General features: G+C 40.2%; 2 protein-coding genes across 9 annotated transcripts in view; one reads left to right on the forward strand and one right to left on the reverse strand.

Annotated features, from left to right (window-relative positions):
* NF1 (neurofibromin 1) overlaps positions 1-18132 on the reverse strand; it is a 303335-nt gene that overhangs the window by 44119 nt on the left and 241084 nt on the right. For all 8 annotated transcript variants that reach the window (XM_070061093.2, XM_002718937.6, XM_051825442.3 and 5 more), the window contains 3 exons: positions 7696-8128; positions 6798-7138; positions 3017-3219 (listed from right to left, as the gene is read on the reverse strand). In XM_070061093.2, coding sequence (XP_069917194.1) covers positions 3017-3219; positions 6798-7138; positions 7696-8128 — 977 coding nt within the window. The remainder of the gene's footprint in view (positions 1-3016; positions 3220-6797; positions 7139-7695; positions 8129-18132) is intronic.
* Positions 11388-15269, forward strand: EVI2A (ecotropic viral integration site 2A). The gene is made up of 2 exons (XM_008271051.5): positions 11388-11526; positions 13927-15269. Exon 2 carries the CDS (start codon positions 13947-13949, stop codon positions 14649-14651), a length of 705 nt encoding a protein of 234 aa, XP_008269273.1. The 5' UTR covers positions 11388-11526; positions 13927-13946; the 3' UTR covers positions 14652-15269.

The raw sequence follows: 18132 nt of genomic DNA on the forward strand, positions 1-18132 counted from the left end.
AAATAGCACCTTTCAAACATTTTTAAATGTACAGTTCAGTGGCAGTAAGTAATTCACACTGTCATATAAACATTACCACTGTCTAGAATATTTTCACCTTCCCACGCTGAAACTCTGTATCAGAAACATTTTAATGGCCTCATAGGATTTCATTTATGGAGATGTAATAATTTAATCAGTTCTTTATTATTTATTTTTGAACTGATTTTTTTCCTATTATATTAAGTTCAAATGCAGGCAAAATCAATCTACAATAGAGATCTTCATAGTGCCAACTCTTGGTGGAGGAACAGTAGTGACAGAGGAGGTCCTTCTGCACCCCACAGTGCTCTGTGTCTTCATCTGGAAGACACTCTTGTGACACAGTCACAGGTAGCAGTTAGTTCACCAGATTGTTAGCTTACAAACCAGGCACTTCCCTGAAGACAAAATAAACCACAATTAAAATAACTGCAATGTGCTATGTGTTACCCCAGCACTAATTCCTTAGGAGAAATTCTAATAAGTAGATTTATGAGGCCAAAAATTAGGAGCATTTTTAAGGATCTTGATATCTACTTCCAAACAGCTCTCTAGAAAAATAGCCCCAGTTCACAATTCCACAGACCATTATTATATTTAAAAATCTTTGCCAGTCTCAAAGCTGGGTATGTTATCTCACTGTTTTCTCAATTCGTAATTCTATCTTATTAGTAGGATTAAAATATAAAACTTTTTATTATTATTATTTTTAAAAGATTTATTTATTTTACTTGAAAGTCGCAGTTACACAGAGAGAAGAGAGAGAGAGAGAGAGAGAGAGAGAGATCTTCCATCCACTGGTTCCTCCCCTCCCAGATGGCCCCAATAGCCGGAGCTGTGCCGATCTGAAGCCAGGATCCAGGAGCTTCCTCCTGGCCTCCCACACGGGTGCAGGGGCCCAAGGACTTGAGCCATCTTCTACTGCTTTCCAGCCACAGCAGAGAGCTGGATTGGAAGTGGAGCAGTCGGGACTCGAACCGGCGCCCATATGGGATGCCAACTCTGCAGGTGGTGGCTTTACCAGCTACGCCACAGCACGGTCCCCCACAAAACTTCTTTTTAGCATGATCAATTTAGAGATAATGCACATTTATGTGTATGTTACTGTTGATTCATTTTTTAATCTATAAACTATAAACCTATTTATAGTTTAAACTATAAATAATTTTTCTAAATTTATAAATCTATAAAACTCTACATGGTTAGAAAATATTAATCTTCTCTCATATTTTTGCCAAATATACCTTCTTGTTTCTGACTTATCTTCCACTTGTTATGAACACAGTTTTTGGAAGTTTTATAAAGTCAAATCTGTTTACCATTTACTTTGTCTCCTATTTCACTTCTTTGGCTTCATACTATCCTTACTCATCTAGAAAGTAATTAAGTATTTACCACTTCCTCTTCTTTTTTGAATTGTTCCCAGTTTTTATCTTCAACTCTTAAATACAGGCAGGCCAGGGCTTCTGCTGTGGTGTAGCAGGTTAAAGCCCCAGCCTGTAGGCCAGAAATCCATATGGGTTCTGGTTTGAGTTCCGGCTGCTCCACTCCTGATCCAGCTCCCTGCTAATGCGCCTGGGAAAGCAGCAGAGGATGGATTCCTTGGGCCTCTGCATCCATGTGGGAGACCTGGAAGAAGCTCCTAGATCCTGGCTTTGGATCAGCTCAGCTCCAGCCATTACGGCCATTTGAGGAGTGAACCAGTGGATGGAAAACCTCTCACTTTCTCTCTACCTCTCTCTGTAACTCTTTCAAATAAATAAAATAAACTTTAAAAAATTTTTTTAAATATAGCCAGGCCTTAAGTTGGCATTTTGTTGTATAAGATAGAACTTCACTCATTTCTCAACCTAACTTCTTAAATGACTTACTCTCCCCCCATCCATTGTGATGGTTTTATATCCATCTACTTTGCTTAAGCTAATCTGATGATTCTTGAACACCCATGTGATACTTATTTTATCACTATAAAGTGTTCACATATCAGTATCAAGTCTCTGTTTTCTCTCAATATTTTCATACCTATTCTTATATTTTCAAATAGAATTTAGAATCACCGTAAATTCTATCTCTATTCCCAGTCTTCTAATTCCACGGCTATTATGATAGGATTGCATTAAATTTAAAGAAAACTGAGCAGAACTATTTGGGCAGGAACACCATATGCTTATGCAGTCACTGAAGTCTTCATATATTAATACTTAGCAAAACAGTTTTATCCTTTTCTTAGTTTGTCAGGCTTGTATATGTTGTTAGTGTTATATTTTTACATTTACTATCTCTTATTTTTAAATATATAAATAAGGGCACTAGTGACCTAATCTTGGTGAATTATATAAACTTTCAATTGTCTAATACATAAAAATCTAGATAGATGCTTGAGTGCTGAAAAAAAAAAATCGGAGAAAGATAGAAGGGAAGAAAATGTCAGGAAGTGAGCTGGGAGTTGATCAACACTCATACACTGCAGTGTACGGGGATGCACAGATACAGTGAAGGCATGCGCAATTCATGAGACAAACGAACAAGTCAGGGCTGACTCGGGACCTTGTGCCATTCCACTCTCTGAACCGTGTGTGTCTGATAAAACCACGATTTCAAGTTAACCTGAAGAAAAAGATAAACGATGATTTCCCTGCGATTAGAGATGACATGGCTACTTCATTCATGTGGAACTTTCTGCTAGGAAGAGAAATCTGAAATTGATTAAGCAGAAGCAGGGAAGAAAATATATGTAAGTGGCCCGGGGATGTGTAAGGTACCTTGCCACCTTGCTTTTGTTGCCTGGATTTTGGTACATTTCTCAACGTTGCCTACCAGGAAATCACTTCAGAGTTCCTTCAGTTAGAGGGTACCAGAGACGAAAAATTACAAGGGGTAAAAAGGCAAAAATATAGTACGTGAAAAATTTCACCGGCAAATTCTGAAATGAAAGGGTTTTCTTCAACTTTTCTTAGAATCATTGTTAGTATTAAAGAAAATTATCATTACTTACTAGATTTGCTAAATCCAGAAATACACTCTTCCAAAAATTCTAACGTGAGGTGTGGCTCGTTGGCTGCCAGTGTCTTACTAATCGAGACAATAAAGAGAGTGTTGTTGGCAGGGATACATAAACCTGATGTCTCTAGTAACTGGCCCTCGATTTTTAAATTAAAAGTACAAGTTAAGGCACAGAGAAGATTATAGGCAGCTGACCTAGGAAAAAACACAAATAAAGTTTTTTTAAAACTTATTTTTCCTTATAATTCCCTCAATTTTTCATAACATACAATATGTGATTCTATTGCAAACCATGACCAGTTAGTTTAAAAATTATAATCAATCAGACAGAATGCTATGATTCTACGGCAAAACCAAAATATCCCTTGATCATTCAGGGACATTTTTGAAGAGGGAGATTCTCACATGAGGCTAAGACAAATGGTTATCGGCCCTCCTAAAGACATCTCACTCAGACATAGACTGTGACAGGCTTGCTGTCTGACAGCAGGTAAATGGGAAGTCGGAAGAAGGCGTAACGTCATGTTTCCAGTGGAGTCTCCACTCCAGCTGCAATTCTCTCTCCCTACAGATATGGTTATTACCGTGAACATAAGAAAAGAACTGTGATGAACCCATACCATTAGAATATTAAAATATTTAATCATTAAATTCTTTGTGGGTGTCCCACAAGTTACCCTGCATTGGAAGTCAAAACCAAAATCAACTTATAAGTCTTCCCCCTTTTCCTTCGTTGACCACATTCCTTCATATATAACCAAAAAAAGAAAACACTGTTAATAGCGAGGTTCCATTAGGACACAAAATCACTTATAAATCTCTAAAAATATATTTAAAGGTCTTGGACACAGTTAAAAAATTGAGACTCAATTTTGAAATTTTATTTTTTTCTCCTCCATCTAACAAAAGAAATAGCTTACTCAATATATTTCAAGTCTTCCTTACCTCTGAATTTTCATCATGTTAATATATTTATGCAACAACTATTTTTTGGTAGTAGTGGGGAATCACTAACATCTAAGCCTGCCTAAAGGCCTTCTCTCTGGGTTGCCACGCTGTCATGGGGTGGGCATTCAGTATGGCAGTTGAGATGTCAGTTAAGACAGGCATCCCCATCAGAGAGTCTGGGGCTGAGTCCTGCCTCTGGGTCCTGACTCCAGCTTCACACCAGCACAGACCCTTAGAAGTAGTAGTGATGGCTCAAATAACTGCATTCCTGCCACCCACGTGGGAGACCTGGATTGAATTCCCAACTCCTGTCTCTGTTCCAGCCCAGCTCCAGTCACTGTGGGCATCTGAAAATAAGCCAGAAGGTGGGATCTCTCTCTGTGTCTCTCAAATACATTTTTAAAAATATATTTGGGGCCGGCATCATGGCTCACTTGGTTAATCCTCCACCTGTGGCGCCAGCATCCCATAGGCCACCAGGTTCTAGCCCCGGTTGCTCCTCTTCCAGTCCAGCTTTCTGCTGTGGCCCAGGAGGGCAGTGGAGGATGGCCCAAGTATTTGGGCCCTGCAACTGCATGGGAGACCAGGAGAAGCACCTGGCTCCTGGCTTCGGATTGGCGTAGCTCCGGCCGTGGCAGCCATTTGAGGGGTGAACCAACAGAAGGAAGACCTTTCTCTCTGTCTCTCACTGTCTAACTCTATCTGTCAAATAAATAAAAAAAATTAAAAAAATATATTTAAGGGGCTGGTGCTGTGGCATTGTAGGTTAACAAGTTAAGTCTCTGCCTGTGGCGCAGGCATCCCATAAGGGCACCAGTTTGAGGAGTCCTGGCTATTCCACTTCTGATCCAGCTCCCTGCTGATGGCCTAGGAAAGCAGTGGAAAGTGGCCCAAGTGCTTAGGCCCCTGCACCCACGTGGAAGACCCAGAAGAAGCTCCTGGATTTGGATCGGCCCAGCTCCAGCAGTTGTGGCCATTTTGGGGGTAAACCAGCAAATGGAAGATCTCTCTCTCTCTCTGTCTGTCTGTCTGTCTTTCCCTCTCTCTGAATGTAACTCTATGTCTCTCAAATAAATAAATCCTTAAATATATACATATACTTAAAATTTGTCTTTACATTACAAAACAGCAGGGGTTCATAGAAGCTAATAATTATTAGAACATTATTAATATTTTTGTGTGAAGAACTTTGAATTAGAAATTAAAGGCAAGCTTATGACTCCATTTTCCTAAAATAAAAATACTGATATTACTGTTTCTAAGTTTCTTTCTTTCTTTCTCTCTTTTTTTTTTTTTTGACAGGCAGAGTGGACAGTGAGAGAGAGAGACAGAGAGAAAGGTCTTCCTTTGCCGTTGGTTCACCCTCCAATGGCCGCCGCTGCAGCCGGCGCACCGCACTGATCCTGGCAGGAGCCAGGAGACAAGTGCTTTTCCTGGTCTCCCATGGGGTGCAGGGCCCAAGCACCTGGGCCATCCTCCACTGCACTCCCTGGCCACAGCAGAGAGCTGGCCTGGAAGAGGGGCAACCGGGACAGAATCCGGCGCCCCGACCAGGACTAGAACCCGGTGTGCTGGTGCCGCAAGGTGGAGGATTAGCCTAGTGAGCCGCGGCGCCGGCTGTTTCTAAGTTTCCATACCTTTAACTCCTAGATCCTCGGAAGTTATGCCATCTTGATGTTAACTTTTACTCCACATATCAACAGCTATAAAAAACTGGGCTTCTTCCCCGTGGGGCTGGGTGTCACAGACGCCCTAAGACACTGAAAGCGGAGCATTCACAGCGTTCTGTGTACAGCTGATGACAGTGCATAAACCGCACGAGGCCCATCCATGGAAAGAAATCTAGAATACTAAAAAGTCTGCTATAAAACTTGATCTACATGATACCCTAGCGAAGATTTTCTAAGGCTAAGGACTTGTATCTGTAAAAATTCAAGGTCATTGAGGCAGAATTATCCTAATGTGACAAGGAGAGGGCGCCAAAGGGAGAAGGGGCACAAAGAGACACTGGCAGGAGGGATGAAGGGGAAGAGGATGCAGAAAGTGTCTGCTAGGTGCTGTCCTGTGCTGACACACAAACTGTTAAACAGCTGCAGGCTTATAAGGAAGGCATTGCTACTTTGTTTTACAAATGAGGAAACTCGAGCTCAGAGAACCTCAGGATCTTGCCCAGATCTTACACAGACAGAAAATAACACATACATGTAAACCAGACTGACTGACTCCACAGACCATGTTCATTCCACCTTCTTGCTCAAAGTGTTGGGCCCTAACAAGACCAGCTATAACTCTGTTTAGATGAGCTTTGTGTTTGTGTTAGGATTTCTTTCAGGAATTCTGCTAAAGTGGACATACGTGGAAAGTATGCAATAATGTTATTTTATGAGTTGTTAAACATTAGGTCTTCCATTGTCAAACAATGACAATCTGATTTGATTGTTAGAAAACAATGATGACATACTTTTGACATGGAAAGATTAGTTAAGATTCAGAGTTGGGGAAACTTAATTTAGGAGCAGACTTTTTAAAAAGACATTCCTTTTAAAAAGTCTTTTAAAAAAGTCTGCTGTTGTCTGAAAAGTTTCCTGGAGAAAAGGCATGTACTGGCTTTGAGTGAATCACCCTCACTCAGAATTCCACAGTTCATATGAATACATTGGTTAACCAATGCTGCATACCTTCCAATTTACAGTATTAAGGAAGGACTGTCTTAAAAGCTTATTAAGTGGTCTCATTTTAAAAGCCTGGATAAAGCTGAAGCAAACAAACCCTGAATAAAGTTGAAGCAAATATTAAAAAACAAAGAAACAAAAAAACCAACCTACCGTAAACTAGGGTCTGAACTGCCCAAATTAAGTAATGCAATATTAAGCAGTGTCCCAGGTACGTCTTTTGGCCGAATCTTGGTGTGCTGGGGGATGGAGTCAGGCTGTGACAGCTCCCAGCGTGTCCGGATATGAATGATAGACTGGACGATGGCTTCACACTCCTGATGCATGAAGGTGAGTGGTGTGCCCTGGTTTGCAATGGTTAAGGTGAACTGGTTCTCATCCACCAGGCAGATCTCTTCAATTTCCGAGGCATAATAGATATCATTTAGAAAAACTGACTGCCCTAGGACTTTTGTTCTCTCAGCTGAGGTTACTTGAACAGCAGTAGAACCAACCTGGAAAGTGGTGGTGAGAGGATGAGGTGAAGAAGATTAAATTCCATTATGTAGCATTTCTGAGAGGCTCCAAAACCAACCAACCAACCAACCAACCAACACCACATTTGCGACATAAGGAGCTACCACCATTCAAATGGGTCCAATCATTATTGTGATACATTTCAAAACAAAGAGAAAACATTCAATTTTGCTTTTACAAAAAGTCAAGCGTCCTATACACAAGTCCTGATTTTATCCTGAAGTTCACGTTCCTCCTTCTGCAGAAAGCCTGTGATAACCAGATGACTCGAACAAGGTGACTTCCACTCTGCACACCGTCCTGCCACTGGACTGACAGATGGCTAACTGCCCTTTTCTGAAACACCCTTTTGACTCCTACCCAACCCAGGTCGGAAATAGGTGCACACTTCTCGTATTTTCCACAGGACCTCTGTGAAGAGAGAAATCATGGTCGTCTTTTGACAAAGATTACTATGAGGACACGGAAGGGAGCCAGGATATAGTCTGGTTAGACCAGGAAGGCAGTGACTAACTACACGAAGACTGAGATTTACCTTAATGGAAACTTTGGTGTCTTTGTGAGCTAGCTTGAGAGCATTGTGGAACACCTTTAGGTCCTCTTCTAAAGCCAAGGTGGCAGCAGGCAGTTTCTGTTGTTCGTGCTCTATGTGCTCAGCCAGTTTCCCAGGACAATCTATGAAGATGAGTCTTTTACTACCTTTGAGACCAGTCAGCAGCCGCTCATGGTACTTGGTGTACTCCCTGACCCAGGAGTTACAGTTGTAGACATAGACTGCAGAGACGTTGTCATAAGCAAAGCCAGGAAAAACAACAAACCACTTGGAGAGAAAGTCTGTTTTAAAGCGATTGCTGGGCCCAGTATGCGTAAGGTCCACTACAATTTCATATGGCTTTGCATAATATGGCTTTAAAGTTAGCAAGACGTGGTATATCAGCAGATCACCATTGATTTGGCCAGTTTTGAACCTAAGGAAGATGACAAAAAAAGGAGAGACTGTTAAGCAAGTTCTGACTAAATATACAGATGCTATTAATCTATTTTATTTATTTTCTAATTAATCTTCCAGAGGTAATAATATAAAGCAATTACTCACAGTCTGGACTCATTTTTTAAACCAGCTCTTCCTCAGACATTGAGAAATAAGGTTAAAGTAAAAGGGACGGACAAAACCCCAGTGCAAAAATTTTGCACACCACTACCATAAAACAGATGTCCAACAGTCAAGAAAGGAGGAAGACAATGGGCACTGCTTGGTTGTCTCCAGGCCCATCAAGTTTCACACGTGAACAGTGTGGGTAGGCATGATGCACCTGGAGCACTATAATGGCTCTAGCCGGTCTGTTTGTTCTGTCTTGACAGGAGACTGTTTCAGGAATGAACACATGACTCAGATCAGTACAACGAGGCCGAAGAGGCCCAATTCAGATTACACTACTATGACCTGGGACTTTTTCCTTGCCTGATATTTATATATAAGGGAATACACAGCCCTTGGAGATGCCTCCTCAGATCTTGGGCTATGAAGGAGAAGCCTGCCCAAAACTGGAAGAGAAGAGGCTGAGAAATGAAGAGAGAAACCAGCGTCCTGCTCATGTATCATGAACCCTAGATAAAGTCTCCCCTGAGATCAAATTTACCCTTGCACTATTCACCTGTGTAGGTAAATAAATGCCGTGTTTTGATTATGCATTAGGCTGAAGACATGAGCCAGGAACTCCATCCTGGCCACCCTTATGGGTGGGGTAGGGGCCATCTTCCACTGACTCCCCAGACACATTAGCAGGAAGCTGGATCAGAAACAGAGCAGCTGGGTCTCAAACTGGTGCTTTGATGTAGGATGTCGGTATTTCAAGTGGCAGCTTAACTCATTGTGCTACAATGCTGGACCCTGGGCCTGATATCATCTATACCTAATGACTCTGGTACCACTAACTAGGCTAAGAAAAGTGTCTTCTCGTAGAGTTTCTAATATTTTTGAGAGAAAGCAAGATAAAAAATTTAAGCTAAGCAACTTTAAAACATTTCAAGGTATAAGATATAGGTGGGACATAATCTCTCATCAAAGAAACTACAGAGAAAATACTGCTATTAAGTTTAAAAGAGGGAAAGAGCAACACAAACTGCATACCAAAGATTTTCAAGTTCATGAAAATATACTACGCAAAAAGTACGCATAGTTTTCAAAACTGTTCTGTATCAAAATAAACTTATCTCTTAACTCTATTTTTCCACAAAAGTTTTCAAGTCCTCTCAGAGAAGACACAGTGCTGACCCAGGAAGGAGGAATCTAGAACTCAACAGGAGAACGAGGGGGCAGGCCTTAGACGGAGGGAAAGCAGAACAGAAACATGGTTAGATGTGTGGGAGCTGGCTGGCTGGAATGGAGGATTCATGTAGAAGTAGTAAAGTGGGGGAAACAAATGCATATTAGCCAAACTATAAGGCTAAAACCAGGGCTTAGCTTTTTTCCTAGAGTTGCAGTATTTCTCAGAGTACGTTCTGTGAACTACTGGCATCAGAATCAACTATGATGCTTAGAAAAGATGCAGTTTCCTGGTCCCAACCAGACCTTGTAAATATGAGTGCTTGTTGTGGGACCTGGCAATTTTCTCATTTGTAAAGAACATCCTTTTTTTTTTAAAAAAAAAAAGATTAATTTATTCGAAAGTCAGAGTTACACAGAAAGAGAGGAGAGGCAGAGACAGAGAGGAGAGGCAAAGAGAGAGAGAGGTGTCTTCCATCAGCTGGTTCACTCCCCAAATGGCTGCAACAGCTGGAGCCCAAGGCCTTGGGCCATCTTCTACTGCTTTCCCAGACCATAGCAGAGAGCTGGATCAGTCGGGACTCGAACCAGCACCCATATGGAATGCTGGCTCTGTAGGTGGCAGCTTTACCTGCTACGCCACAGTGCCGGCCCCCTAAAGAACATTCTAATCTGGTCTTTATGTGCACAAACATTTCTAAATCACTCTTGTAATTATTAAAGAGTTGTTCAACTTTTTTAAAAAGATTTATGTATGTATGTATGTATGTATTTGAAAGGCACAGTTAGAGAGAGGCAGAGGCAGAGAGAGAGAGAAAAAGATCTTCCATCATCTGGTTCACTCCCCAGATGACTACAGTGACTGCAGCTGGGCCAATCTGAAGCCAGGAGCCAGGAGCTTCTTCCGTGTCTCCTATAGGGTACAGGGCCACAAGTACTTGGGCCATCTTCTACTGCTTTCCCAGGCGCATTAGCAGGGAGCTGGATTGGAAGTGGAGCAGCTTGGACGGGAACCGGCACCCACAGGGAATTCTGGCATTGCAGGTGGCAGCTTTACTTGCTGTGCCACAGTGTTGGCCCCAACATATTTTTTTTTAAAGAAAGGGGTGATATGATCCAACAAAGTGATGTATATAGAAGATACACAAAAGAATGAGGGCTAGTAAAAAGGGGTAATGTCTTGGTATGACTTATTAAGTATCCAAAATAACACACTGACAGTTAAAATAGGAAAGAAAAAACGAATCCAAGAATCTCAAAGTAGGACCAACATGATCCAAGTCTAATGAGGACTAAAAGGAAGGACCTGAACTGAAAAGACCTGCTCTATTCCAGACCTCTGAGACCACAAGGAATACTGCCGTGGAACAAGGTGATCATGAGTGGCAGCCATTTGTGGAGGATAAAAGAGAGCCCCTTTTAGACCTGTTGTATTTCGGGTGATGACAGGACATTTGAGGTGTGTATGTATCCACATTACATTACACAGAAGCATCAAACAGAAGTTCCATATGTTTACTAGATCTTTCCTCAAATTGTTGCTATTCCATAATTTAAGATATCAGTTATGTGTTTCCCTCTATTAGCTGACAAATAACCCAATGACTCCAAATCTCATTTTCAAATTAGTATGTTCTGTGCAAATAAAATTTTTAGAGATTTTTAAAGCTGTAGGGAAAATGACATTTTACTGCTTTTGAATAATACTAATGTATCATCCAGAACTTACAGCAGGCATATGTGATGAGCACAAAGTTAAAAGGCAGTAAGTGGAAAACCCTCCCTGCTCTGGAGGCGGGGATTTGCTCAACAAAGCCGCCTGTCATGCCAGAGGCCAACTAGACTAGTTGGGAGTTTTTTTCTTTCTTTTTTTTTTTTTTTTCCTGTGACATGTGCTTTAGTTGCAGTGGAAAGGAAATGTGTCATCTGTGGTTTGGTTTTAAAAGTGGAAAGTAGCTCGACATATCCTTTTCTTACTGCAGATTTACTTTAAGGTTCATATTCAAGTCTATTCTGCTTTAAATAAGAAAAGAAGACAAGAAAAGAAGTGGTTTTACTAAAATCATATTATAATCAGATTTTGACCAAGCATTTTGTAAGGTAGGTCATATATATGGCTTTTCTTCTGCCTTTTCACTTCTAACTTTGTACAGATTCGTATTCAAGGAAGTACTTTTGGAGTGTGGAAGAATCTCACTAACAAAATACATTCATGAGTGACTGAAAATGTATGCTGTTATTTTTGTCTGCCCTATTATGTAAAATTTAAGTTAGAAATGGAAAGACCATCAAACATGGAATTTAAATTAGGATTAGGATGGATCAGAGTTTGGACTTCCCAAGTGAACTGAAAGGTTTCATTTGTTATGTAAAAAAGTTTAAAAATGAATTCCTCATTACTAATGCTTAGGTATTATAAATGTTATTGAAAATGATCAAAGAAAAAGGAAACTCACCACAATCTTGGTATTCATGGCATAAATTAGAGATATAGACACAGTCATCAATTCTCGGGCATTTGTAGGGGTAAGAGAAAATCTCATTTTGTCAACAATTGTTTGTTTGGGCATGGCAGTCCATCTGGCTGAAGACAATCAACAGCGGGCCTATTATCTGGCCCGCGGTAAGCACTGTCAGAAAGTGTACGAACCCTACGATGCGTACTACATAGTGAATGAATGCATGTGACAAGAATAGCCCACTTTAAGTCATTTCAGCACCTAAAACAGAAGTCTAGTTAAAAGGATCACAATTATTGGCTAGTCCAACTTACAGTATTTTTTTTAGTCAAAGAATCATAAAATAGTCACAGATTTATGTCATTCAACTCAAAAATTGTGGCTGAACACTGTAATACAAAAGTCAGTGTACTGTATCTTTAACTATTAAAGGTCACAATCCAAAAAGTAATGTTATTCCTAGAACATTTAATAAAGGCTTTTCCCTCTCTGCTATTATGGGGGCATATGAAATATAAATATGAAATATAATTACAGAGGTGAGTTTCCAATTAGCACTGTCCATTATATGCTGTTTTTGTTTGTGTAACTAATATATCACATTCATTATACTCAATTTCTATATTGCAATAGCATACAGATGCTACGCAATGACACAAAAACTAATGCTTATCAAACTGATCTCAATGTACGCTTGGCACTGGCGTCGGTGTTGTTGGAGAATGGGTTAGAAATACAGACTGTCAGGCCCATCCCAGAACTGTGGAATGAAAATCCACATCTGAAAAAAAGACTTCTTTGCACCTTCAAGTTTGAGAAGGATGTCTATACATTTTTGCTGTTAAGTGCCCTCAAATAAATGTTAACAATAAAATTATCTTGGCATGCTACTACAGAAGAGATACTTCAACAACGGTGATAAGTTCTCCATGCTAAGTTAGTGGTATCTGGAATAGACATCCCAGTTCTACTGAAATTTTTAATCCAACAGTAGATAACAAGAATTAGGAGAACTTGCCTCTTTTTTATACTGGCTTCCAGAAAGCTCAGAGCCCCAAATGAATCTCGCCTTTTCAACTGTATATGGAGATACTTACTATCCGCCATTTCATTTTAAATCCTGAAGATCCTGATGCTCTATTCCTCTTTTGTTGCACAATTTTTCAGAATCATAAACATCAGAAAAAGAATGTTATGCATAAATGGCAATTTTAAAAGGCCAATAACTTCTGCTGAACTTCCAAGATTAGTCAGAAGAAATCTGCATCTTTTTCTTTACTGTGCCAGATTTTTAGGTTGAGAAAACAAGTTTGCCTGCACTTCCAGAAAACCAGTCAGTGAGGGGCAACAGGTGAGCAGAGGGAACTACACTAGAAAACTGCTGTCACAGACATCAGGAACGTACCTCTAAGCGCCAGTTTTGTTCTAAGCTTCAAAATAAACATCAAAAAAGAGACAAGAACATCTTCAATTCCTATCTGAAATTAGTTTTCTTTTGGCTGCTATCAAATTTCCTCTCTCTCCCCATTAAAAAGAAACAAACAGAAAAAAAAAAAAAAACACCTTGCATTTTCTTTCCATACATGAATCCAAACTTTCAAGGGCACATTTCTTCTCACTCTGAAGAGGGTGACATGTTAGTTGCAGGGTGGGGAGTTCTGCAAAAATGATCCCCAAATATTTTTTTTTTAAAAAAGCGGAATCAAAAAGTAAAAGCAGAAGTACATGACTCAAAGCTGAAGTCTGTAGCAGGCTTAACAGGGAGAAAACTGAAAAGTCAAAGTATTCAGTTTAAAACGATTAACAGTTATCTGTGATGACAATTTCTAATATCTAGAAGTGTAACAGAATGAAAATGCTTCTTTATATATAATCTAAGAACAACAGGAAAAAACAGTGGAAACAGAATCTGGTGGTAGACGTTCGATAGGAAGCTGCAGCTCACTTTTATCATCTTGACTGTCTTTTAAAAACAGTCAACAAAACTAGAAATCATTATTTTTCTGTCACAAATTAACAGATTATACTGCTCCCCCAACAGGTTACCTGTACGCTCTGGACATGGGACACACAGGAGCACATTACCTGCATCTTGCTTTCCTGATGACAACTGTTTGTTCTTTGTTTCCTGGAACACAAGCAAACTATACCCATCTTTGGGCTAATACTACTGCCTGGGCTTCTATTAGTCAAAACAACAGGGGCAGAAACCACTATGAAAACACTGGCACAAACCCTGTAACACCCGAAGCAGATTACAAAGAGAATTCTACAAATACGCTTGTCACAGCAACATCATCTCACAGTGTGTCTTTAACCCCTAAATCTGAACAGGAGCTCACCCTCTCCACCCCTGTCGTCAGGAACAATGCACAGAGCACTGAAAACACGAGCAAAAGTCCTGGTGAAATTTTCAAAAAGGATGTCTGTGAGGGAAACAACAGCAACACGGCTATGCTGATTTGCGTGATTATAATTGCAGTGCTTTTCCTAATCTGTACCCTTCTATTTCTGTCAACTGTGGTTCTGGCAAACAAAGTCTCATCTCTGAAGCGATCAAAACAAGTAGGCAAGCGCCAGCCCAGAAGCAATGGCGATTTTCTGGCAAGCAGTGGCCTATGGCTTGCTGAATCAGACACTTGGAAAAGAGCAAAACAGCTCACAGGGCCCAACCTAATGATGCAATCTACTGGAATGCTCACAGCCACAAGAGACAGAAAAGATGAAGAGGGAACTGAAAAACTTACTAACCAACGGACGGTGTAGTGAAGAGAAACATAAAGTAGCACTGAGAAAGGGTATGGAGCAACAGATTTGGAAGTTAATGTCACAGTGCTGGTCTATGATCGCATATTGCACATGGAATCTGGCATCAAATAGGCATAAAGAGATGTATGCCTGCTTACTTAATTGCTCCAATTGTATATTTCTGTTTGACACTGAGTATTTTAAAAAGAAAATAATAAAACAACCAGGGATTTTGATGAAGATTTTAAAGATAAGATTTTAGTAGAAAACTAATAAAAAACAGCAAGCTGTAATGAAGTGAATATTCCCTAGTCAGCACTGGTACTTAAATGATCTTTGTCTGAAAGGAATTAAACTTTGAAGAGTTTTAGTGTGTCCTTAGAGCCAAGGAGATGCTTTAACATCTAACAGAAATCATATTCCTAATGCTGAGTTTTGCTATATAATGTAATGGTATCTTCTTGGCTGGATGTGGCAGAATCCATACCAGCTCATTTATCAACTCAGTTAATTTCAGGCAACATGCTTTCATCTTTACATATGGTACACAGAAGTGGTTTTCATTACAAATATTAAATATTAATATTTAAATTTTGTATAATAAATTAAAATTCAAAATAAAATTGTGACCATGTACATTTGCATTCACTTTATCTCAGAGGACACGCTGTAAAGACCAGTAAGACATGGAGCACCACTAAAACAGACGAGCCTTACAGCCCCAGCAGAAAGTTATTAAAAGTAAATGTCAAGTATAGCTGCCTGTGCAAGAGGAACCTTCATCTTCGCTATAAATAGTGCTTACTGGTGCATCACAAAAAGTATCCAAAGATTGATTAATAACTGGAATTCAAGATGCCAAGTAGCCTAATAAATGACCAATTTTAATGCTTCCTATCCAGTTTGACAAGAGCAAAGGAAAAGAGTGTGTGTATGTATGTTTGTGTGCATTTTTGTTCAAGTCTGGAAAGAGGGCACTTCAAGCAATTCTTTAACCTTTAAGGAAATTAGTTTCAAGTAAAAAAAAAAAATGACTTATATTTGAGTCAGGACTTTCCTCCTCAATTAAACATATTACAAGACTGGTTTGAGAGGCTTTTCAAATATCTACTGAAACCAAATGAGGACATATAAATTAAAGATCAGGCTGCATTTTAAGAAGTCTCATCTCTTACTGACATTTGTCTTGGGTACTATTTAAGAAAAGCTTCTAGAGTCGGGTGTTTAGCTTGCCAGTTAAGATGTTGGTTAAGATGCTCCTGTCTCATATCAGAGTACCTGAGTTCCTTTCCCGGCTTCTGACGCCAGCTTCATGCTATGCTTAATTCCCGCACTCCCCATTGTGAGAGCCTGGGAAATAAACAGCAGACAGAAGCTCCTGCCATCTCTGTCCTTCATTAAAAAAAAAAATTTAAGAGGGAAAATGGGAAAAGACACGTTTATTTAAAAGGCGGGGGATAGATTTCATATATTCCTACATCCTCCATCTAACTCAACTTCAACTGGAATAGGGTGAGCTCCAGGTATTGGTGATGGTTCAACTAAATGGGTTCTGACTTGGATTGAGTTCCCAACTCATGGCTCCAGACTTCTACTGGCACAGGAAGGCCCAGCCTCTGGGCCACCCTGGGCCATTGTGGGCATCTGGGGGAGTGAGCTAACAGATAAGAATGTGTGTGTGTGTTTGTGTGCATCTATTTTTTTTGGTAGAAAAGTAGAAATAAAATGTTTACTTAAAAATTTTAGAGAGAAAATATTTTACATATTTTTCCCCCAATACCAGTGATTCTCATCACAGCTGCATGGCAGAATCACCTAAAGAGTTTTCAAAAACATCAATGCCCAATTCCCACATCCTCCATCTGATTCAACTGGAACAGGGTAAGGCTCCAGGTAGTGGCGATTTTTATGCAACTCCCTAGGTGATACTGAGTTTGGTCATAAAATCCACTTCTTACAAGTTCCATGGCCCCATACACCTAGGTTATATCTTAAAATGAGAGGGGGAAAAAAAAGCATCAATTTTACTGCCAATTTATTACCAATTTGAAAAATAACTGATTCCTAAGGCAACAAATCATAATCATATTACTGCAGGTAAAGAAAAAAGAAAGCATGAGATTATTCATGCCAATCATGTCACATCAGGTTATTGTTTAAAAGATGAAATGGCCCAGATAAGAAATGAAACTAGGTAGAGCTTACTTGTACAAATTCAGGTTTTTAGACTGTGTACCAAAACACAGTGATAACACAAAGCCCCCCTTTAATCAAGAGTCAGAATTACTTGTTAAAAAATGCAAATAAAATAATATCTTTGTAAAAATAAGAAACCAACTATTCAATACACTGGTCAAACATTTTCTTACCAACAGAAAGCTATTATGTACTTCAGGAATATTTCAAAGTCATCACTCACTTTCCTGTTATTCAACACAAGATCTCAGAATGATACCATCCCATGGCAGTTCATGCACAAACAGCAGTGGTTCCTCTCCACACCTGATAGATATTTAAAGATGCTAGGTAAGATAGTTTTGAGTTTCAAACTGAAAAACTATAGAAAAACATATTTTCTACCCCTGAGTATTATGGTTCACAAGCTTAAATCAGGGATTTAAAAATAACAAATCAAAAGCTTCATGCAGGGGCTGCCACTGTGGTGTAGCAGGTAAAGTCACAGCCTGAGACGCCAGAATCCCATGTGAGCTCCAGTTCATGTCCCAGCTGCTCCACTTCCAATCCAGCTCCCTGCTAATGGCCTAGGAAAAGCAGTGGAAGATGGCTCAAGTACCTGGGCCCCTTCCCCCACATAGGAGACCCAGATGAAGCTCCTGGTACCTGGCTTCTGCCTGGCCCAGCCCCAGGTGTTGTGGCCATCCAGGGACTGAACCAGCAGATGAAGATCTCTCATTGTCTCTCTAACTCTGCTTTTCAAATAAATTAAAAAAAAAATCTTAAAAAAAAAAAAAAACCCTACATATAGCATTTTGATTCTCCTCTGCCATTCTTTTTGTACCCGGTTATCAGCACCGTGCACTCTGTGCTCCTTTGCAATGACCAGGTGACAGCAGCACACAGGTTAACAGTTACTATCTAAGACTTACTATCTACTATCAGAGACATCAGGTAAGGCATGTGGCATTTATTTCACCCCATAATAAACTTTTTTTTTTTTTTTTACTTTTTTATTTTTGACAGGCAGAGTGGACAGTGAGAGAGAGAGACAGAGAGAAAGGTCTTCCTTTGCTGTTGGTTCACCCTCCAATGGCCACCACTGCCAGCGCACCGCACTGATCTGAAGCCAGGAGCCAGGTGCTTCTCCTGGTCTCCCATGGGGTACGGGGCCCAAGCACTTGGACCATCCTCCACTGTACTCCTGGGCCACAGCAGAGAGCTGGCCTGGAAGAGGGGCAACCGGGACAGAATCCAGCGCCCCGACCGGGACTAGAACCCGGTGTGCTGGCGCCGCAGGCGGAGGATTCCTATTGAGCCGCGG

Source organism: Oryctolagus cuniculus, chromosome 17 (genome assembly GCF_051225735.1).
Source record: "Oryctolagus cuniculus isolate XC-2025 breed Fujian yellow rabbit chromosome 17, ASM5122573v1, whole genome shotgun sequence".
NCBI lineage: Eukaryota > Metazoa > Chordata > Mammalia > Lagomorpha > Leporidae > Oryctolagus > Oryctolagus cuniculus.

Excerpts from the sequence above, each read along its gene's own strand:
- EVI2A (XM_008271051.5), top strand. The coding sequence starts at position 13,947 with ATGGGACACACAGGAGCACATTACCTGCATCTTGCTTTCCTGATGACA.